The sequence below is a fragment of the Choloepus didactylus genome, chromosome 5, assembly GCF_015220235.1.
Source record: "Choloepus didactylus isolate mChoDid1 chromosome 5, mChoDid1.pri, whole genome shotgun sequence".
Classification (NCBI taxonomy): Eukaryota; Metazoa; Chordata; class Mammalia; order Pilosa; family Megalonychidae; genus Choloepus; species Choloepus didactylus.
Window position 1 is genome coordinate 29596168 of NC_051311.1, and position 23461 is coordinate 29619628.

General features: G+C 41.8%; 1 protein-coding gene across 1 annotated transcript in view; it reads left to right on the forward strand.

Moving 5' to 3' along the window:
- The window catches only part of PTPRN2 (protein tyrosine phosphatase receptor type N2), a 1313563-nt gene that overhangs the window by 1214099 nt on the left and 76003 nt on the right, over nt 1–23461 (forward strand). Inside the window, exon 15 of the mRNA XM_037835719.1 lies at nt 11354–11501. Within this exon, the coding sequence (XP_037691647.1) occupies nt 11354–11501 (148 nt within the window). The remainder of the gene's footprint in view (nt 1–11353; nt 11502–23461) is intronic.

Genomic DNA, 23461 nt, shown 5'->3' on the forward strand with positions numbered 1-23461 from the left:
TATGAAAGTTGATGATGTCATTCTCAAAGGACAAAACACTCAAATGCAACTACATCATTAGCCTGTTGTAAATGTTAATGGTATGCAGTCTGGGGTCAATGTCAGCCAGTGTGTGTTGGCTACAACTTAGAAAACCCACATTCTGAAACCTTGTAGCTTTTCTCTTAAAATGGTTTGATGTGGGGATTAGCTTTTATGCACACAGATCAAGTCTAGGCCCCCGGAACGTCTCCAGTAGTGTCAAAATTCAAGAAAGTTTTAGATACCTTCTCACTCAGGGCCTCAGACTCACCCAGCAGCTCTAAAATCAGCTTAAGGAAAATTCCCCTAATGGAGTTGAAGAACCTGAAAATGTCATGCTGAGTCCTTCCAGCCAAGATCCCTTTCAGAACACCTACCTTTGTTACCCAAAAATAGTTTTGAGTATAGTGAGCAACTTTAAAGATTAAAGATGTGCTTCCAAACATTCCTTAAGAACCCTGGGGAGCTATCAAATGTTAATTTATCTCATCTCTTCAAAGCAAATCAACTAATATTAAGCACTTACTCATCACTTTGAGTTTGTATCACCTTAGGATAGCACCTTTCAGCACTAGTAAACTAATTTTTATTTTGTATATCCCTGAGTTTCCAGCTTCCTTCTTAAAGCTTCAATTCAGAGCCCAGGGACAAGGAAGGTGCTAAGTGATATCATACCTACTAGTGTAAGACAGTATCTCTAACTGCCAGGAGTTCATCCTCTATTTAGGAGCCAGGTTACAGAAATATACAGCTCCAGTTATAATGGAGACAGCACAGACCAAGTCCCAAATGAGTGGTAACTATTGAGCTCTCTGGAGTTCACAGAATGGGTGGGAGCAGACTGGGAAGGCTCCAGGGGAGACAGAGGACTTGGTCTGGGTTATGAAGGAGGTTAAGACTTACACAGAAGTAGAAGAGCTGGGGAGAAGAGCTTTCTGAACGGTTCCTGCTCATCTGAGTTTAAAAGATTGCCATTAATTTGGGGGTGTCATAGAAGTGCTTGAATGTGGTATCACCTGTTTGGCATGGGTTGAAAAGGTGATCATCAGATCTCTGCTAGAAAGGCAGTGAGGAGATGTAACAAAACATTCAAAATTCCATATATTACTTTTTTGGGCAATTCTTCCAAGTTTCAGAATATTTAAAGGCAATTTTTCAGATGCCTGTCATCTGTAGTACCGATTACTCAGGAATTTCCAGGTTGCAAGCCATCGTTGGACAAATGCTAACTGTTGTGCCTACTGTATGTGCTAAGGGCTGCAGGAATGACAAAGCTGACAGAAACACAAACCCTGCCCTCAGAAAATGAACCTCATGGGGGAACAACATCTTGAAGCAAACAGCTATAATACAAAGCAGAATATAACTAATATAATAGAGACGTATTTTTTTAAATGTTGAGTTTAAGTGTTTGACATGGGAGTGAATTGCTGGAAAGGAAGATCATGTGGGGGCTAGGGAGAGTATGTCAAAATCAGTCTTGCGAAACTCAGGCTATGCTTCTGGTTGCTGGGTGCTTTGGAGAGAATTATTTAACTTCACGAAGTCTTGCTTTCCCTATATATGAGATGCAAGCTTCACGTCAAGATCTTTTCAACTTAAAAAAAATTCTGTAATATTGATGGTGTGCAAAGCTAATGTGATGATAGCCAGCACCGTAAAAAAAGGAATAGCAAATGTGCACCAAGAATGGGGGAGTTTATAAAAACCTTCCACGTTATCTCTGCCTATTGAGATTATGAGTGCCTTTTATTTTTGTTCTGCTCATCTCTGTTTTCTGCTCTTTTCTACATGTGCTGTTATGCAATAAGGAAGCTACAGTTTTTGTTAGCAAATGAAGCCCTCCTACCATCACCATCACAGCCCCTCACACATACATACATAAAATAAAAGTATTTTAGTATTGATGCTTAAAACACCTAAAGCAAAATGGAAAACAGAACCTGAGTGCTTTTTAAATTACGTGTCCGTTTACCTAATTATTCCAGAAGATAACTGTGTCTAAGGTGCCTTGCCCATGCCTGTGATAATTTACATTTCTCACAGCCCTGAAGAGAAGGGACCCTACAGAATTAAATTATTGTGGTACTTTTTCCTTTGTTTTTATTGACTAAAATGTTTTATTTTACCACCAAAGCTTGGTATGCCACATGGGCTGCATGAAAAGATACACTCTTGTGTCAGATGTAAATTATCTTAATCCACAAACCTTGAAAGAGGAAAGACTATTAAAATGTGGATGGAGGAAATTAAATCAATTTAATATAATAAACTACATTTCATAAAAATATTAATAGAAAAATGCAGAACAGATCAGATTGAGACCAGCAGAACAGTACAAATGCAAGGCTGCTGGAACAATATGTGCTGAGAGAATGAAAAATTTATCTCAATTTCAATATAATGAAGTATAACTTTAGATTGGTTAATTCTCAGTGAAGAAAAAAATAATGTCAGTCATCTACCTTTTCTTACCTTCCTTCTCCCACCCAAGCAAAACTGGTCCTTGCTTATTAGGTTCTCAGTTTGTATTTCTTCCAATAAATTTAGAAATTCAAGTGATCTTGCAGCATACGTTCACTTCCCATTGTTAAGATAAATGTGAAATTTTAAGCTGCAGTTTACAGGAATTAAGGTAATATCCAGTGCCCCCTTTTCAGATCTGCCAAGTTTCATCATTCTAAAGAATCAGTCATGTTTTATTGAAAGATGCTCATTTGTCCGGCGCTGCCCCGCTCGGTCCCCGGTTCCCGGCCGGCGAGGGGAAACAGGGAAGGAGAGAGAGAGATGCAGACTGCGCGAACTAACCTGGTCATGAATCACGACTCGAACCACACGGCAGTTGTGAAAGCAAGCCCTTTACTACAGCTAGATGAACATTCTGTGTTACTGGTTCCCACACGGGGCACGGCGCCTCGTGGGAGAGCAGCCTCGATGTGGCCGTCAGGCACGGCTCCTTGTGGGCTGTCTCACCCTACCCCGTCCGGGTAAGACCTTTTATACACAATTAACAACCAATAAGCTTCTAGGCTAGTATCGCGTATACAGGATTTCGATTGGTAGGAGCGGGTGGCGGATACATGCGTCACTATGCGGAAACAGGATGCAGGCGCCATCTTGGCTCACTCGATGGGCGGGGGTAACTCTAGAGCAGGCTGCAGCGCATACGCTAGGCCCGATTCGGGAGGCGGCCTTCCACATCTCCCCCTTTCTTATTTATTTTTGACCCAGTGTCTCCAGTGATGAGCGTGCTCCCGTGAACCCAAATGGTTCACAACCTCTTTGGTGCTTTGGGGAGTCTGGACTAGGCCTCAGCCATCCAGCGGCGGAGCCTCTAGCACCAACCAGAATGCTCACGTCATATGGAGACCGGAGAGTCCGTAAGCTGGAAACAACGTGACTCTCCCTGCAGTGCTTTGCCTGGCAACTGGGGAACAACGACGGGGGCAGGAACAGCAGTAACCAGAGTCGGGGGTGTCACTAGGTGTCTCTGTGCAATGGCTAGGGTCCAGTCTGGCCACAACTAGGACTCTGCCCTAGAGACCCACCTGAGACAAAATTATGACTACTGGTGTCGCCTTTTACACCCGAGAAACAGCCATGCGATTCGCTACAAATTTTGCTCCAAAGCGCCCCACCTGAGGCGACCAGGAAGGGGTATGGTTAATAAATCGGTCACTATCGGGGGTAACAGAGGTGGGAGTCATAGCCATCATAGTGGTAACACGCAATTGCTGCTGCGCTTGAAACAGGCGTTCTAGCAAACATTTAACAACGACTAATCCCACCAATAATCCCACTGCAATGAGGATCCAATTAGTTAAATTGGGCCAAGAGAACCAGGAAGAAACACTGTGCAATAGTTTCTGTAGAACCTCGCCTAACCCGGAGAGATCGACTTTAACGGGTTTTAACTTGATCCCCCCAATTGTGTCTAAACTAGATTCCACCTGTTGGGAGAGATTAACAAATTCAGGAAAATATGACCTTTTCAGCCAATCAGAGACTCTGGAAATGCTTCCGGTCACGTTGGCCCTGACAGGAGTGACACAGAGTTTAACCGTAAGCCACCGGGTGTCACATGTTTGCTGAAGCACTCTCCAGAGTCCATCTATTTCCAGTCCAAGTTCATCTATCTCCGCTTGGAGTTTCTGAATGGCCTGGAAATTTAAGTTCAGCATCTGATTGTGGCGGCGTAGCACGTCTCGGGTAAGGTTGACCAAGCCATTTACCGTTTCCATCGTTATGGCGAGCTGCCGATCTGTCCATGCTTGTAGCACAGCCTGCCCGATCGTTGGGACAAACAAAGAGGAAGCTACACTGGCAGCATTCGATAGCCATTCTTTTATGCCTCTTGGACGCCTAGACTTAGAGAAGGGGATATTGTTAAGTGAAACAACTTGAGAAACAGGGCCAACTCAGTCGGTTGCCTTGACGGGGAGCCAGACATAACTTGGGCGATACACTAGGATAGCGGGGCGGCGAGGCATCCGGGTCTTTGGAACGGTTGCAGACTGTAGGAGCAAGCCCAGTTTCACAAGTAGCATTCGCCGCAACTGTGGTGTTGACAACCTTGACAGAGAGGTTAGCAAAAGAGAGGATCAGTGTGTCATTGGTGAGGGGGAAGGACTCGTTGAAGCTTGTGGAGGAAATATAGTTCCACTAAAAAGAAAAAGGCAGATTAGAAGGATTGCTATAGGAGAGCAAAGAACAGAGTTACCGATCCTCTTTTTGGGCAACCGCGGGGTGGTCAGTCGTACTATTATCGTCTTGTCGGTCGTCGCCATCATCAGCAGGGTCGGAGGCTTGGTCTAATGGTTCAGGTTGTATATTCGTTGGCGTTTCTGACAGCTGTTCCTTGGCTTCTTCAGGTGATGTCACGGTTCTCACCAGTCTTTCCGGAACCCACACTGGTTGACGTCCTGGTTCCTGGGGAAAAACACAAACAGAGCCTCTGGCCCAGCTGAGCACCGGGTCAGGGCCTTTCCACTGCCCCGACAGGACATCCTTCCAACGGACTAGACCTCTATGCGGAGGACTCGGGGTGGTGTGTTGCAGGGCAGGTGTCATTCCTTGTGAATTTTCGTTTAAAAAATTATATGTGAGCAAGGCTACAGACAGTCGAGCTTTTGGGGACAGGCCGTGGCCTATACCCTCTTTCTGTTTTTTAAGCAAGTCTTTGAGAGATCTGTGCACTCTTTCAATGATTCCTTGCCCCTGAGGGTTATAGGGGATGCCATGTTTTAATTGGACATCCATGTTGTCACAAAATTTTTGGAAGGATTTACTAGTGTAGGCAGGCCCGTTATCCGTCTTTAACGTCTTTGGCTTACCCCAAGCTGCCCATGCAGCAAGGCAGTGTGCAATGACGTGGGAGACTCTTTCTCCTGGTTCAGCAGAGGCAAATAAAACTTGGGAGCATGTGTCCACCGACACATGTAAGTACTTGATCTTACCATACTCTGAATGATGAGTGACATCCATCTGCCAAGTATCCCCTGGGGTGAGACCCCTAGGGTTGACCCCAACCGAGGGGACTGCTCTCTGCTCTGCACAATTGTTGCAGGCTCGGACAATATCTCGAGCAGCTGCACGTGGTATGCTGAACCGCTTAGCTAGGGTACCTGCATTGATGTGAAACTTGGCATGGAATTCTCGGGCTTGTTGATACGGTACCAGCGTCGGAAAGATGTGCAGCTGTCGAGTGGCTACATCTGCGCTATGGTTCCCCTGGGCCATAGGGCCAGGCAAACCTGTGTGGGCTCTAATATGGGTTATGTAAAAAGGGTGTTGCCTGGTCCATATAACCTCCTGTAGTTTGGCAAAGAACGTCCTTACTGTAGAGGAATGTTTAACAATGCCCACCGTTTCTAAAATTTGTACAGAGTTCACAACATAAGCAGAATCCGAGACGACATTTAAGGGCTCGGAAAGGCTTTCCAGGACTGCAATGATAACCTGCAGTTCTACCCATTGAGGCTTTTGTGGTTGGAAGAGCACTGTTTTAGGAGTGTCCCCCTCCACACAATACGCCCCTGTTCCAGAGCTGGAGCCGTCCGTGTATACGGTGGGGGCGCCTGCTAGTGGCCTAGGAGAGGTTACTTTGGGAAAAATCACTGGGTGCCGGGTGACAAACTGCAAGAGAGGAGCCTTAGGGAACTGATTGTTAATGGGACCAAGAAATGTACACCGGAGAATGGCCCATTGATCTATGCATCCGGTGAGTATCTCAAGCTGCTGGGAAGAATAAGGCACCCTGAGATTTTTGGGCTGCTGACCGAAATGCTGCACAGCCCTTTTAATGCATTCTAGGGCCAAGTCTGCAACCGCTGTAGGATAGTGCTCTAGGACTTTTTTGGGGGAAACTCCAGGGTGGACCCAGAGCAGCGGCCCCCGCTGCCACAGTACCGCAGTGGGCTGTAATTCTGTCGGCAGCACGCAGGCTTCAAAAGGCTCATCAGGGTCTATTCTCTTCAATGCAGCGCCACTGAGCGCCTGTTCCACCTGGCATAGTACTCGCCTTGCCTCTGGAGTGAAACTTCGAGGTGAGTTTATATTAGAATCCCCCTTCAACAGGTCGAACAAAGGTGTTAGTTTGACATTGGGTATTTTTAGGTATGGACGGATCCAATTGATATCCCCCATGAGTTTTTGTAGATCATTGAGAGTGTGTATATTGTCTAGCCTGAGAGACACCTTTTGGGGGGAAACATGAGTGGGTGCGACTTTCGCCCCCAGGAAAGTGGTAATGTCAGTCATTTGGATTTTTTCAGGGGCAGTCTCTAGGTTAGCTTCTCTAAGACTAAGGACTAAATGTGACAAAACTGTTTTAAGAAGATCTGTGTCTCTATGGGCTAAGAGAATGTCATCCATATAATGGATGATTTTCACTTGAGGGAACTGCTGCCGAGTGCTAGCTAGCTTCGCAGCGACATACAGCTGGCACATGGTAGGACTATTAGCCATGCCTTGGGGCAGGACTGTCCATTCAAAGCGTTGACAGGGCTCCTCTTGATTACTAGAGGGCACAGTAAAGGCAAACTTAGGGGCAAAAGTATCAACATCATCAAGAAAACGCTGAAGGGAGCTTTTCCTGACCGAGATACCCCGTTGTTTCAAAAGGTTCTTTAAGGGAGCTAAGAGAGGTGAACTTCCGGACTGCCCCATGATTGCAGTCGGCACTATACTTCAGTCACTCGGAGAGCTCTTCCGAGTCCCCCGGGGTCACCTGAAAACCCACGGGCCCTAACTATCATGTAATAAGACGCACTCACCTTCTCGCGTTGATCAGGCGCGGGAAGTCCGCCGTAAGCTCGACGCGCAGCGCTGCTCTCCTCACAGAGGGACCGTCGAGAGCGAGGCAGGAGGAGGAGCTTCCCCGTACGGGCCACCACTTGTCCGGCGCTGCCCCGCTCGGTCCCCGGTTCCCGGCCGGCGAGGGGAAACAGGGAAGGAGAGAGAGAGATGCAGACTGCGCGAACTAACCTGGTCATGAATCACGACTCGAACCACACGGCAGTTGTGAAAGCAAGCCCTTTACTACAGCTAGATGAACATTCTGTGTTACTGGTTCCCACACGGGGCACGGCGCCTCGTGGGAGAGCAGCCTCGATGTGGCCGTCAGGCACGGCTCCTTGTGGGCTGTCTCACCCTACCCCGTCCGGGTAAGACCTTTTATACACAATTAACAACCAATAAGCTTCTAGGCTAGTATCGCGTATACAGGATTTCGATTGGTAGGAGCGGGTGGCGGATACATGCGTCACTATGCGGAAACAGGATGCAGGCGCCATCTTGGCTCACTCGATGGGCGGGGGTAACTCTAGAGCAGGCTGCAGCGCATACGCTAGGCCCGATTCGGGAGGCGGCCTTCCACACTCATTATTCATGATGGATATTGTAAAAAGAGCATTTTCCAAAGAAGAGCTAGGACCAGAAATCCTTTTGCCAGGAACAACTTTATAACTATTTGTAAGGCCGTAGTTTAACAAATCTTGAGAAAAATAACTATAGAAACTGTACAGAGCCAGATTTACTCCTACCTCCCGGTGAGTGCTCCCCACCACATACCATATTTGAGGCTAGATAACCTAGTCAGTATTTCCACAAAACTTAAGTATTATATTATGCAAAAACACTTTCCTTAGTAGGATAACTTTGGTGAAAAAACATGTATTTGATATTCCACAATGAAGAAAGCTGCTCGTGGTTTATATTCCCTAGATGGAGCCCTTTGGATTCTGACTTATTTCCTAACTTGAGAAATTTGTATCAGGATGATTCTTCCAAGCATGAAGTAATGCCAAGGTCTGTGTGGAGAGAGGTGGTGGTGATGTTCAGGGACTGGCAGGAGTAAACAGAATTCATTTTCTTTGACTCAGTCAGTTTAGAGCAGCCATGATGTTTCTGCTACTAACGTGAATGTGGTTCTGAGATTCAAGGGTATTTTATGAAAAAAAAAAAAAAAAGCTTGGTTCTATGGATGTTAATATCTATTACTGCAACTCCTCAATCATCTGGGTGAAAATCTAGAGCTAAGTGGCTCTAGCAGGGGCTGGGAGGATGTGGAAGAGTAACAACGGAGAGTCCTTGCTTCAAGTCACAGCCAGTTGCTGATTCTCCCATAGAATATTACTTCTGTGTCCCCACCCACTCCCAGTGCACTATCCACCCGGACCCCCACCCACCCCCAGCACGCTATCTACATAGACCCAATCCCAGTGCACTATCCACATAGACCCCCACCCAGACCCCACCCGTCCCCAGTTTGCTATCCACCCAGACCCCCACCCATCCCCAGCGCACTATCCACCCTGACCCCCACCCACACCCAGCACAGTACCCACCCAGACCCCCACCAACCCCCAGTGTGCTGTCCACGCAGACTTGCCGGAATTCCTGAGCAGCTGAGCCATGTGGTTCCTTGAAGGCATGTCATCTCCACAGCACCTACAGAGCACAGGGCTTTTTCTCCATTGATCCATTACACATAGGGTGAATGCCTGCTGTGTATCAGACCCAAATGTATATAGGGTACTCTGTTGGTATTTGTTGAATGACGTTAATACAGAGAAATTCAGTTCAGCTTCAGTATATTCCCCCTGTCAAAACTTTGATAAGAGATATACTAAAATAGCATAATGGTTTGGTTTTAAGTTTCCCTTCCTTTTCTGGGTTGCAGGACTCCAGGGTACCCCTGAAGCTGCACAAGGCAGCATGGCTCCTCCCTTCTCTTTCCCTTTCCCAGCCTATCCCGTGGAATTGGCACTGATGAGCTAGGAGATGGCCAAAGAACCAGAACAACCCAGTGACCTTTGAACAAATCTGAGGGTGGGTATCGGACGGGTGGGGAATGGGGAGTGGACAGAGGAGTTGACAGTGGAAAAAGTGCAAAGCATATGGACACTTGGCTAGACTTTGTAGTGGCTGACCATTCTGAAATAAGGATCCTAGTGTGTGTGCGTCCATGGGCGTGTTATTTTGATGTGTAAACATATTGAAAACCCACAAACAGAAATTTTAGAGGAATAGAACATTATTTCCTTTGGGTACAATACTGCAGATGGGTTTGGTCCTTTGAAATTCTTTTCCTTAAAACCTGGCTGTTTTTCTACTGAACAGATCAATAAGAAAAAAAGTAGATTGTGCTGGCAGGCACGGTTGTCTTTGTGGAAGGCAAAATATTCAGAAGGCCTTTGTTTCCTCTTCCACTTCTCCTGTTAATCACCGCTGACAGGCAAGTGCCCAGAAAAATTAAGATAGGAACAGCCAAGGGTCAAAATATTGGGTTCCTTTTTTTTTTTTTTTTTTTTTTTTTTAATGCTGCAAGCTGTTTAACATTTTGCAGCCGGGTATCTTAAATGCTTCACACCCGGTGGATTCAGAAAAATCTGCCAATTATAAGAAGAATGGCTTGTGTACAAATAGGAATGGGAGCAAGGGAAAGCTCCACTAAGAGATTGGACTGAGTTCCCGGGCATTTTAATTAAAATATATGATGACAGTTATTTTCATTTGCTTAGGAAACTGATTCCTGAACATCTACCTAATATCTGCATTGTCATATAAATATTTGGGCTGAGGGTGTTTCTCCCATTTTCATTGTTCTTTCATTAGCATATATCTGAGGAAATGATGTATCTTAATAAAATAATAGGTGCTGCATTTGGAAAGAGTAACAAACCAAGCCCTGGCTGTTAGCAAAGCAGAAGATACTGTTATCAGTCTCACTCTTCCCATGGGATGAGTAACTGAACACTTTGGCACCCATTTTGGAGATTTACATCTAGAGTGCAATTTCCATTTCTATCTGAAAGTCCTTTTTAATTAATCAGTTGACATGATTTTGATCTGATGTATAAATTAGTTTTCAAACAGTGTATTTTATATTTTTCCATGAAATAAATTTCGAGTAATTATGGCAACATAGTATCTGCTAGTAACCTGTGGTTCTCTTAGAATGAAAAAGGGAAAGGAAAAAACTTTTAATGCAAAACATTTTTTAATGAGATGCTTTCCTTGATAGGGGTTTATTAATAGTGTTTTGTTTAGCCTACTTTTTTTTACCTACAGCTTCTTTTTCCTTCCTGTGTAACATTTTTTTAACTTGTATTTATTCCTTCTTTGATACAATTCACACGTATCTGTTTTCAAATGCCAGATGCACAATGGACAGACCCTTGCTCATAAACCTCCTGTGAGTCCCCACTGCTTCTCTTCAGATGCTCAACCAGACATTCAAAGCATCCAGACTAACCTCAGTTGCCCTTTGCACCCTGTTCTCCTACTGCTCTTCAGCACAGACCCACCACTCCAGCCAGACACAACCGTCTCCATCCTGTGCCTTTTCCATCCTGTGTAAATCCTTCTCATCCTTCCCAGTGTGGCTCAAGCACTGTCTTCAGTAAATCTCACTGACTCCTTCCATCCACATTAATTTACTCTCTAGTTGGACCCTGATTTTCTATGCTAGTTTTGGGATGGTTAATCCTATGTGGTCTAATGTGTGCATGCCTTTTTTCTCCAATCAGGTGGTAAATACCTGAAGAGTTCACTTCATAATTTAAGTTTTTAATGCCCACACTTAGCGCCCATAGGAGACATAGGAGAAACACTTTCTAGCAAATGCTTGAGAAGCATTTGCTGCATTTTGTGCATTTTGTTATTAATATTCTTCTTGTTAGATCTGGCAAGAATCAGTTCCCTGACTGTTACACATGAGTGAACCGTGGGCTCCGCCCTCTGTCAGCTCTCTGCAGTTTCCCTCATCGTGCCCCGGGACCCGATGATGTTCCAGGTGACACTTCCTGACCTCTGCTTTTTTACATTGCAGTCCTACATGGAAGACCACTTGAAGAACAAGAATCGACTGGAGAAAGAGTGGGAGGCGCTGTGTGCCTACCAGGCAGAGCCCAACAGCTCCCTCGTGGCCCAGAGGGAAGAGAACTTGCAGAAGAACCGCTCCTTGGCTGTGCTGACATGTGCGTATCACCTCCCACGAAGGAGAGGACATTTGTGCTCATGGGGTTTCCACTGGGCAAGGGTAGGAAGGCGGTCAGTTTTATAGGACAGGAATTTGATCAGTATTTTAGGTCAAAATGTGTAAATCCTAGAATCTTGTTTTGCTTTAGAGACTAACCTGGGAAATTACAGACCTTTGTAAAATCCAAATCACACTTCTGAGTATAACTTTTTTTCTTATGGTTTAGTCAGTTTTCAGAACAGGCCCTTCAGTTTTTTGAGGTCTGAAGGGTATTTTTCCTAAAGAGCTCTAAAAAACAAGTTTTTGTAAGTTTTACATTTGCATGCAAAGCAAATCAACCAATAACCCAACTGTCAGATATTTATTAAGCACCTACTATGTGCTAGGGACTGTTGATAGACTTTGGGATGTAAAGATGAACAAGCCTTGGTACCTGTCTTCAAAAAAGCATTTAGTTTGGGGGATAAGAGGGAGGAGGGGAGGCTTCAAACTGAGTCTTAAATAACTCATTGATTTGGGGTAAAGGCACTCAATAAGCATGTATTGAATGTCTCCTGTGTGTCTGATTGTTTGCTTAGCCGGTAGTTCTTTTATGGTAAATGTTAAAATTCGAAGCCTTTTCCTCTGAGTACATCCTCCTCCCCGGCAATGATAACCCCAAAACATGACAGACATGTGCCAATGGTGTTTCCCTACTGAGTGTTTTGTGCCTGTGGTGGTCATTTGAGTTCTGCCTGTACTATGCTAACCCAGTTGATTTATATGCAGAGAACGTGGTAATGGTACATATTCTGTCCTCCATCTCAGCAGCAGTCAGTGCTGATTGATGCTCCCTGCCTGGCGAGGACCAGAGCCCCTGGAAGTGCTTTGACATTTCTCTCTTTGATCAGAGCACTCAGGTGCTGACTATATTAGAGTCAGAGGAAAGGGCTAAGAGGAAATAATTTCTTTATTTGTCACTAAGATTGGAAGTTAGAAAGACTATCTGTAATTTGACTACCTACTCTCCAGTGACCTCTTTTCCCAATGTTTTGGGAATATATACATATAGAACCTGGGATTCTTTTTTTTTTTCTTAATTCAGTTTTATTGAGACATATTCACATATGACACAATCATCCACAATGTACAATCAGCTGTTCACAGTACCATCATATAGTTGTGCATTCATCACCCCAATTTTTGAACATTTTCGTTACTCCAAAAAGAATGAAAATAAGAATAAAAATAAAAGTTGAAAAAGAACACCCAAAGCATTCCATCCCCCCATCCCACCTTATTTTTCATTTAGATTTTTGTCCCTATTTTTCTATTCATCTTTCCGTACACTGCATAAAGGGAGTGTGAGTCGCAAGGCTTTCTCAATCACAGAGTCACACCATGTAAGCCAAGTAGTTATACAGTCGTCTTCAAGAATCAAGGCTCAACTTGGCAGGTGAAATCACTGCCCTCCCCGCTACGTGGGATCAGACACGTAGTCTGAATATGACTCCTGGGGAGGAATGTAGACCCGGCATCGTGGGACGGAGAACATCTTCTTGACCAAAAAGGGGGAAGTGAAGGGAAATGAAATAAGCTTCAGTGGCAGAGAGATTCCAAAAGGAGCCGAGAGGTCACTCTGCTGGGCACTCTTATGCACAATATAGACAACCATTTTAGGTTCTAATGAATTGGGGTAGCTGGTGGTGGATACCTGAAACTATCAAACTACAACCCAGAGCCCATGAATCTTGAAGATGATTGTATAAAAATGTAGCTTATGAGGGGTGACAATGTGACTGGGAAAGCCATATGGACCACACTCCCCTTTGTCTAGTTTATGGATGGATGAGTAGAAAATTAGGGGAAGGAAAAAAACAAACAAACAAACAAAGGCACCCAGTGTTCTTTTTTACTTTAATTGCTCTTTTTCACTTGAATTATTATTCTTGTTATATTTGTGTGTGTGGTAATGAAGGTGTCAGGGATTGATTTTGGTGATGAATGCACAACTATGTAATGGTACTGTGAACAGTTGAATGTATGATTTGTTTTGTATGACTGTGTGGTATGTGAATATATCTCAATAAAATGAATTTAAAAAAAAAAAAAAAAGGCCACTGGGGAGTCACAGAGTTGAGGGGGAGCCGAGCATCTGGGAAGAAAGCAGGCTGGAGCCAGGGTAAAGGCTCAAGGCCCTGGGGGCAGGGCTGTGGGCAGTGCCTTGGGTCCCAGACCACTGCCCATGATGGTCCTGATAAACCCCCCCACCTCCCCCCACCAGTCTAAGGTGGCTGGGCCCAGAGCTCAGACAGCAGCTGTGCCGCACTGTCCAGCCTGTCCTTGTCACAAATTACGTTCAGAGCCAGCTAGACTGACTTCTCTGTTGAGCACTGGTCAAGCTCAGGTTCATTTTGATGCTTCTGAATTAAAAAAAAAAAAAAATCACCCTGGGCTGTTCCTGCTGCCAGTCACCCCTTCAGCTCCCACCAATCCGTGTGACCCCTCATCCTCCAGGGGTCTGGCAGGGACTCCTCCTCCAGCCCCGCCCTCGTGGGGAGAGAGGACACTGTCCAAGGTGGGGAGTTAGCTACAGGAGGGGTTCAGTACCCTGAGCATAAATGCTGGATACTTCTCCTTTTACTTTGGGGAAAACAGTTTAAAAATTCTAGAATATTTATATGTCATAATGCAATGCGTGCTATTTAATTTGGATCAAACTAATTCAGCCTCCCTGGCATACAGGGTTAGGCTGAAGTTTACTTTCCCATTGTCGTCTAAGATAGGGGAACAGGCCTGCAGGGGGGTATGTCTACCCTACCTTGTGTAGCAAATGGGTTTTGACGTCTCTTAGCACTAGTATTTCTGTGCATCTGTCTGCATCCAGATGCGAACAAGCTCATAAACGGTTCTCTACATTCAATCAGGTTGGCTTAGTTGACCCTCTCTTTGTTTATATGCTGTCATTAATCAGGATGACTGTTAAAATGAGTAAATTACGGGATGACAAAAATAAAATGAAAAAAGAAAATCAAGGCTACTGGGTTGCAGTTCAACAGTTTCAGGTATTTCCTTCTAGCTATTCCAATACACTAAAAACGGGGTATCCATATAGTGCATAAGAATACCTTTTAGAGTGACCTCTCAACTCCATTTGAAATCCTCAGCCACTGAAACTTTATATCATTTTGCTTCCTCTTTGGGTCAAGAAGATGTTCTCAATCCCACAATGCCAGAGAACCTGGGATTCTTAACTATACTATATTGTAAAGAAATAACTTTGTACTTAGAGGTTGAAAGGCCAGTCAGGGAAGATAGTGCAAGGCAAAGAGCTGGTTGGGACAACCCTAGAAAAAACTATTTTCATGGATAAATGGGTCTACTTCGAAGAACCTTGTACCACCTGCTCCCATCTCCATCCTGCTAGCCTTCTTAACTTTTAGAAGGAAATATTACCATCAAATTTCAACCTTCATGCCTTTCCAAACAGAATACTGTGGGGGAAATGGCATTGCTTAAACTCTTGTTGGTCTTGCCAAACTCCAGTAGGGATAATTACCTCTTCTCTTTCTCAAATCTCTGCTTCATTTTGTCTGGCAATTATACTCTTTATGGAGCAGAATTGACTCTGTGATGAAGCTGTAAAGTGTTAAACGGTGTTGGCCTCCAAGTGGCTCAGGTCTCAGAAAGCTATTATTGATTTATCATAAACAGGTAGACTAGCGTTCATGATAAAAACCATAAGTGCACATAGGACTTTCCTCCTCACCGATTGCCACAATTTTGGCTGTAGTATCATCATCCTATGTGGAAACCTTGGAGCCACATCATTTAACAAAACTTTCACCAAGTCTATAATTTCCCTGTTTGAAAGGTGCCTTCGATTTACGCTTCACTTCTTCTCATACCCACCACTCTGCTCCAGACCCTCATCACCTCTGGTCACCTTGATCTTCCTGCCTCTAGTTTCTCCCCTTTGAGAGCCTGCAGGCACCTACCCAACTTATCTTCATGAAATAGCAGTTATCATGTTATTTCTCTACTCAAGAGACTAAAATGATTTCTGGCTTTCAAGATGCTCCTGAAGCCAAATCCACCAACTGTATCAACCAGCTAGCCTGTGGCTTTCCAGCATCTCTCTTTCCATTCAACCCAGTAGGAGGGCACCTTCCACATACCCTGCTCTTTCCCACCTTTCTTTACATCTTTGCTCATTTGATTCCTGGCTGAAATGTGTTTCCTGCTTCCCAGTGCTGAAGCTGTTCCAGCTAAGACTGAAGACCATAGCGAGCAAGTTGCATAGGAAATTCAAAACTGGAAGGGCTGTCTACTTTGAGGTCCCTTAAAATCCAGAGATTCTGTCTACATCCTAATTATCTTTGAAAGGAGAAGGAAAATACATTAAATGATTGACACTGTGCTGGGACGAATTATATTATCTCAGAAGTTTAAAGAACTTGATTTGCTGTTCAAGTTTTTTGCATTTTAAAAAATTGTGCAATATTTTACTCATCTGCTTTTTAAATTAAGAACAAGAAATATGATGCTATTTTGATGTACTATTTTAAACAATAAAAAATTTGATTTTGTATTATAATAACAGGAGAGAGAAATAGAAACAATAACAGAAATACTTAGAGGAAGACAAAACCAAAGAGAATGAAAAGCAGAGACCCAGATACATACAGATAGAGAGAAATATATATAATGTAGTATTCTTATAGTTTGGCTTTTTAGGACATTATTACTAAGGAGATTACAGTCTTAACCAAAGGCATAGCTGTTGGCATGCCCCTCTACCTCTTGAATTGCCTTACAGAAGTGGTCAGATGAAGACAAAAGCCAAATCTGGATTCCCTATTCCTAGAAGTTGGGTTAACCGTGATGGTACCATGCTTCCACTGCATTATAAATTAAATAATAACCACCACCACTTACTGAGCTTGTCATGTGCAAGGCTTCATCCCAGTGCCTCACATGTGTTACCTCAAATCATCACAAGGAATCATTTCCCCCGATTTGACAGATGAGGAAATTGGGATGTAAACCCAGGCCTCACATACCCACATGCCAAATGCAAATTCTTTGTGTATTACACGGGAGGTTGTCCCTCATAAGCTTTCATGGACTAGCCTTATGTATACTTCTTTGTATAAAAAATTATACATAAGTTTCAAGCTACCACAGAAATGAATATTTGAAATATATGCAAGGATTGCATTACTTTGTCTGAGCACAAGTTTCCCTAAATATACAGAAAATAATTTCTTTCCTAATATATATACATTTGGTTTTAATTATTTTTAAACTGTAAGCAGAATTCCCTTAAAGGAATATTCTGATTTAGTAACTTCTGAGTGATCAAAAGCTATCCTCTGATTTATCTTTAAAAATCAATATGTGGGACCATGGAAAGATCCAGAGTAGGACGCTCCAGGAATCAGTCCCTCCTATTAAATAGGCAGGAATTGTCTGAATCAACTATTTTGAAACTCCAGAGTCCAGGAGAAAACTGTGCAGCATCCAGGGACAAGCAGGACAAAGAGACTGGAAAATTATGGTAAATACCAGTAAATTGCTCTTTGCACTGCGGTTAGTGTCACACAGCCCCCATTCTCGCGTCAGGCAGCAGTAGAGTCCAGCCCCTGTACTAGCTTGCTGGTGCCAGAAAAGGACATAAAAATCCTTCCTCGGAGTTGCAGAGGACAGTTGCAAAGCTACATTTGCTGGGCAGGGGCCAAAGCAAGAAAACCCAGCTTTGGGGAGCCCTGGAAGAAGCTCCTGGCAACCTTCCTGACCCTGTCTTCAACCTCTTCCCAGGGCAGTATGAAGCCAGCCAGTGCCCCCTTTGTGGGTCCCTGGCCTCCTTCCTGCTGGGAAAGAAGAATGACTTGAGAAGCTCTTCTTCTGCCTCTTCCCGCCCCCCCTGTCCCCCCTCCCCCGAATTTGTCCTTCGGGCAAAAGCAGCTTGAGACAACAAAGTACTGTAAGAAATTGAGGCAGACCACATGGAGCAAAGGCTTGCCCCTCTAAGACCTGCAGTGGAACATCCAGGAGGAGCTCTGTTTCAGGGGAATTGGAGGGGAATTTAAACTCCTACATATAGAAGAACTCCTAAGACCACTAGTGAGCACAAGACAGAGACCCAGAAAAGACATGGGGTGGGGGTGGGGGAGCCTGCAATTTACATTCACCTTGGGCTGAACTCCCTCATAAGAGGCCTGAACTATGATGGAGAGCCCCAGTCAATGGAAAGCCAAATGGAAAGACAGTGAAAGGTGTTTTGCCTAGATTTGCTTTGTTTCGGTACTTCTGACACTCAAGAAAATGTCATCATATTGCCAGCTGTTAACTATCTAAAGTAAAAGACATCCCAGGGAAAATAATCCCAGAGTTAACGTTTTAAAATATTAAAATGCAGAGTGTGCAACAAAAGATTACGCAAATAAAGAAACAGGAAATGATGGCTTAGCCAAAGGAAGAGGATAAAAATCTAGAAAAAGAATCAATGAAGACCAGACTGTAAACAACAAAGACTTTTTTTTTTTAATCATCATTTTATTGAGATATATTCACATACCACGCAGTCATACAAAACAAATTGTACTTTCGATTGTTTACAGTACCATTACATAGAAACAACAAAGACTTTAAAAAAAGGATCCTTAATGTACTCAAGGAGATGATGGAACATACAAAGAAAGAACTAAAGGATATCAGGAAAAATGAATTAACAATATGAGAATTTAAATGAAGAGATAGAAATTTTAAAAAGGAACCAAACTGAACTGCTGGAATGTAAGACCACAATCACTGAAATGAAGAACTCCCAGGTGGGTTTCAGTAGCAAATTGGAACTGGCAGAAGAAAGAATCAGTGAACTCAGGACAAAACAAATGAAATGAGGCTAAAAGAAAAATACTTAAATACTTAGAGTACTGAATGAAAAAAAATAATTGCCAACCAAGAATTTTATATCTGAGGAGACTTTATTTCAAAAATGAGGAAGAGATCAAGACACTCCCAGAAAAGCAAAAGCTGAGGGAGTTCATCACCACAAGACCTGCCTTACAAGCAATGCTAAAAGAGATGCTTCAGACTGAACAGAAGGTACACCAGACAGTGTTTCGAAGTGGCATAAAGAAATAAAGAACTACAGTAAAGGTAACCATTTGGGTAATTAAAAATGCCAGTATCATTGTATTGAATTTTTTGGTACGTAACTCCACTTCTTACTCCCTACAGGTGCTAAAATGTAAATGCATAAAAAGTAATGATTAATCTATCATTTTGGCCATACAGTGTACAAAGGTACAATTTGTAATAAGTACAAAAAAGGTGGATGGACAGAGGAGGATAAGAACAGGGTATGTGTGTGCTAGTGGAGACAAGTTGGCATCAAATCAAATATGACTTATATATTTAGAATGCTAAACTCTGTGGTAACCACAAGGAAAATATATGAAAAAATGTATACAGAGAGAAATGGGAAGAGACTCAATATCATAAAATACAAAAAAATCAAATAAATATGAAAGCAGGCATTAATGGAAGAATTGACAGACTAAAAATAGGTAGAAGACTCACAAAAACTAAATAAAAAAATGGGCAGAAGAAAGTCCTGCATTATCAATAGGGGCTTTAAGTGTAAGTGGATTAAACTCTCCAGTTAAAAAGCAGAGATTGGCAGAATAGATAAAAAAGCATAACCCAACTATAAGCTATCTTCAAGAGGCTCATCTTAAATTCAAAGACACAAGTAGGTTGACAGTTAAAGGATGGAAAAAAAATTTACCATGCAAGTAGTAACTAAAAGAGAGCTGAAGTAGTCATTAAGTAGATAAAGGTGGCTTTAAGTAAAAAACTGTTATGAGAAACAAAGATGGTCCTTATATTCTGATAAAGGGACCAATTCAACAAGAAGATGTAACAATTATGAGCACATATATATCTGAGAGAAGAGCCCCAAAATATATCAAGTAAATGCTGACAGATTTCGAGGGAGACTTTAATACACCACTTCCAATAATGGATAGAACATCTTGACAAAGAGCTATAAGGAAATACAAGACTTGAATGATACCCCACCCAACATATATAGAACATATATAGAACAATAGAATACACATTCTTCTCAAGTGTACATGGATCGTTCTGCAGGATAGACCATATCTTAGGTCACAAAGAAAGTCCCAGTAAATTAAAAAATATTGAAATCATACAGTGTGTCTTCTCTAACCACAATGGAATGAAGCTAGAAATCAGCAACAGGGAGAAACGGAGAATTCACAAATATGTAGAAATCATACAACATACTCTAAACAACCAGTGGGTTAAAGAGGAAATCACAAGGGAAATAAGCAACTATTTTGAAGTGAATAAAAATGAAAATACAGCATACCAAAACTTATGGGATGCATCAAAGGCAGTGCTGAGAAGAAACTTTATAGCTCTAAATGCTTACATTAAAAAAGAAAAACAATTTCATATCAGATACTTAACCTCAAAACTGGAAGAACTAGAACAAGAAGTGGGGCAAATGTAAACCCAAAGTAAGCAGAAGGAAGGAAATAATAAAGATTAGAGTGGAGGTAAATCAAATAGAGAATAAAAAACAGAGAGAGAATCAACAAAACCAAAAGTTCATTCTTTGAAAATATCTATGAAATTGACAAAGCATTAGCTAGGCTGAGAAAGAAAAAGAGAGGACACAAATAATGAAAATCAGAAATGAAAAGTGGGACTTAATATCAATCCCACTGAAATTACGGATTATATGAGGATACCATGAACAACTGTACACCAACAAATTAGATAACCTACGTGAAATGGACTAATTCCTATAGCTGCCCAAACAACCTACTCTGACTCAAGAAAAATAGAAGATCTCAGCATATCAGTAACTAGTAAAGAGGTTGAATCAGTAATCAAAAACCTCCCAACAAAGAAAATCTCAGGACCAGAAGCCTTCATAGAGGAATTTTACCAGATTCCAAGAAGAGTTAACACCAATCCTGCTCAAACTCTTCCAAAACTTTGAAGAGGAGGGAACACTCCCTAATTCTTTCTGTGATGCTTATATCACCCTCATACCAAAACCAAATAAAGATATTGCAAGAAAAAAAGTTACACACCAGTATCTCTTATGAATATAGATACAAAAGTCATCAACAAAATATAGCAAATCGAATAAAACAGCCTATTAAAAGAATTATACACCTTCCTCAAATGGGATTTATCCCTGGTATGCAAAGGTCATTCAACATAAGAAAATCCATTAATGTATACACCTCATTAAAGGAATGAAGCAAAAAACCACATGATCAACTCAATGGTTGCAAAAAAAAAAGTAACAAAACCTAGTACCCCTTCTCGATAAAAACACATAGAAAACTAGGAATAAATGGAAGCTTCTTCAATATGATAAAGAACATATATAAAAACCCCACAGCTAACTTCATACTTAATGGTGAAAGATGTAAAACTTTGTCTGTAAACTCAGGAACAAAGCAAGGATGTCCACTTCCACTAGTGTTATTCAACATTATAGTGCAAGTTCTAGCCAGAGCAGTTAGGAAAGAAAAAGTAAAAGTCATCAAAATTGGAAAAGAAGAAGTAAAACTTTCCCTATTTTCAGATGATATGATCCCATATACAGAAAATCCTGAAAAATCTCCTAGTACTAATAAATGAATTCAGCAAAGTGGCAGGGTACAAGAGCAACACCTAGAAATTAGTAGGTCTCTATACAATAGTAATGAACAATTGCAATAAGAAAACTAGAAAAATCTTCCATTTACAGTAGCAACTAGTAGAATCAAACATCTGGAAATAAATCCAATCAAGGATGTAAAGAACTTGTACACAGAAAACTACAAAACATTGCTAAAATAAATCAAAGAAGACCTAAATAAAAAGAAGGACCTTCCATGTTCATGAATCGGAAGACTAAATATTGTTAAGAGGTCAATTCTACATAAAGCAAGTTACAGATTCAATGCAATCCCAAGCAAATTTCAACACCCTTCTTGATAGAAATGGAAAAACCAATCATCAAATTTATATGGAAGGATAAGGGTCCCTGAATAGCCAAAGCCATCTTGCAAAAGAAGAACAAAGTTGGAATCTTCACCCTTCCTGATCTTAAAACCTGTTAGAAAGCCATGTAATCGAAACAGCATTGTACTGGCACAAGGACAGACATATAGACCAATGGAATAGAATTGAGAACTCAGAAGTTGACCCTCACATTCATGGCCAACTGATTTTTGACCAGGGAGCAAAAGATAACTCAACTGGGGAGGAATAGTCCCTTCAGTAAATGGTCCTAGAAAAACTGGATCCCCATCTTAAAAAAAAAAAAAAAAAAAAAGGGATGACCCCTACCTACATCTTAAAACCAACTCAAAATGGATTAAAGACCTAAAAATAAGAGTTGGAACACTCAAACTCCTAGAAGAAAACATAGGGAAGCATCTTCAAGGGCTTTTGTTAGGCAATGGTTTCTTAGATTTTACACCCAAAGCACAGGCCACAAAAGAAAAAAATAGATAAATGGGACCTCATCAAAATGAAAAAGTTTTGTGCTTCAAAGGACTTTAATGATGAAAGTAAAATGACAGCCTACAGAATGGGAGAAAATATTTGAAAACCATGTGTCCTATAAGGATTTAATATCCGGAATATATAAAGAAATTGTTCGATTCAATGACAGAAAGACAAACAACCCAATTAAAAAGTAGGCAAAAGCTTTGAGTAGACATTTCTCCAAAGAAGATATCCAAATGTCCAAAAAGTACATGAAAAGATTCTCCACATGATTAAGCATTAGGGAAATGCAAATCAAATCCCCAATGAGATACCATTTCATACCCACTAGAATGGCTACTATTAAATTAACAGAAAATGACAAGTGTTGGAGAGGATGTGAAGAAATAGGAGCACTCATTCATTGCTAGTGGCAATGTAAAATGGTACAGCCGCTGTGGAAGACAGTTCATCAGTTCTTGAGAAAGTTAAGTATAGAATGTGACCATATGACCCACTTCTAGGTATATACCCAAAAGAATTGAAAGCAGGGACTCAAACAGGTATTTGCACACCAATGTTCACAGTGGCATTATTCACAATTGCCAACTGATGGAAGTAATCCAGGTGTTCACCAATCTATGTATGGATAAGCAAAATGTGGCGTATGCATTGGAATATTATTCAGCTGTAAAAAGGAAATTAATCTTTATACATGTGATCACATGGATGAACTTTGAAGACATCGTGTTGAGTGAAATAAGCCAGATACAAAAGGGTGAATATTGTGTGATCTCACTGATAGGAAATAATTAGAATTAGCAAACCCATAGAATCAGAATATAGAATATAGGTTACCAGAGGATGGGGTGAGGGATAAGGAATATATACAGAATTTCTATTTGGGTTGATAAAAAAGTTGTGGTAATGGATGGTGAGGATTGTAGCAAAACATTGTGAATGTAATTATATATTTGAATTTGGTTAAATTATAAATTCAAACTTTTAGGTTGTATATATGTCACTACAATAACAATTTTTAAAGAAAGAATCAGTACATGGATAATTCTCCTAAATCTGATGACAAATCAAGAATTTTTTCTTCTCTCTCTCATATGAAAAGAGTCTGGAAATATTTGTATAAGTATTATTTATATAAAAAAAGCCACATATAGAAATATGTTCCTAGCCTGGCTGTCACTCTCTTTCTTTCTTCCTTCCTCCTTCCTTTCGTTCCCTTTCCCTTCTTCACTTCTTTCCTTTCCGTCCCTTTCTTTCTTTTTTTCTTTCTTTCTCAGAGCCAACTGAATATCTGCCTCTAGGCTTTGGGAAAGTTGTCAATTTGTTAATATTGAAAAAAAAAAATCCCAGGAAATTATTTGTGGGCTTTTTGCATTGCTGTATCACAGGCAGACGCTGTTTTGGCCAGCTCCTCCGTCTGAGACTGAAGGA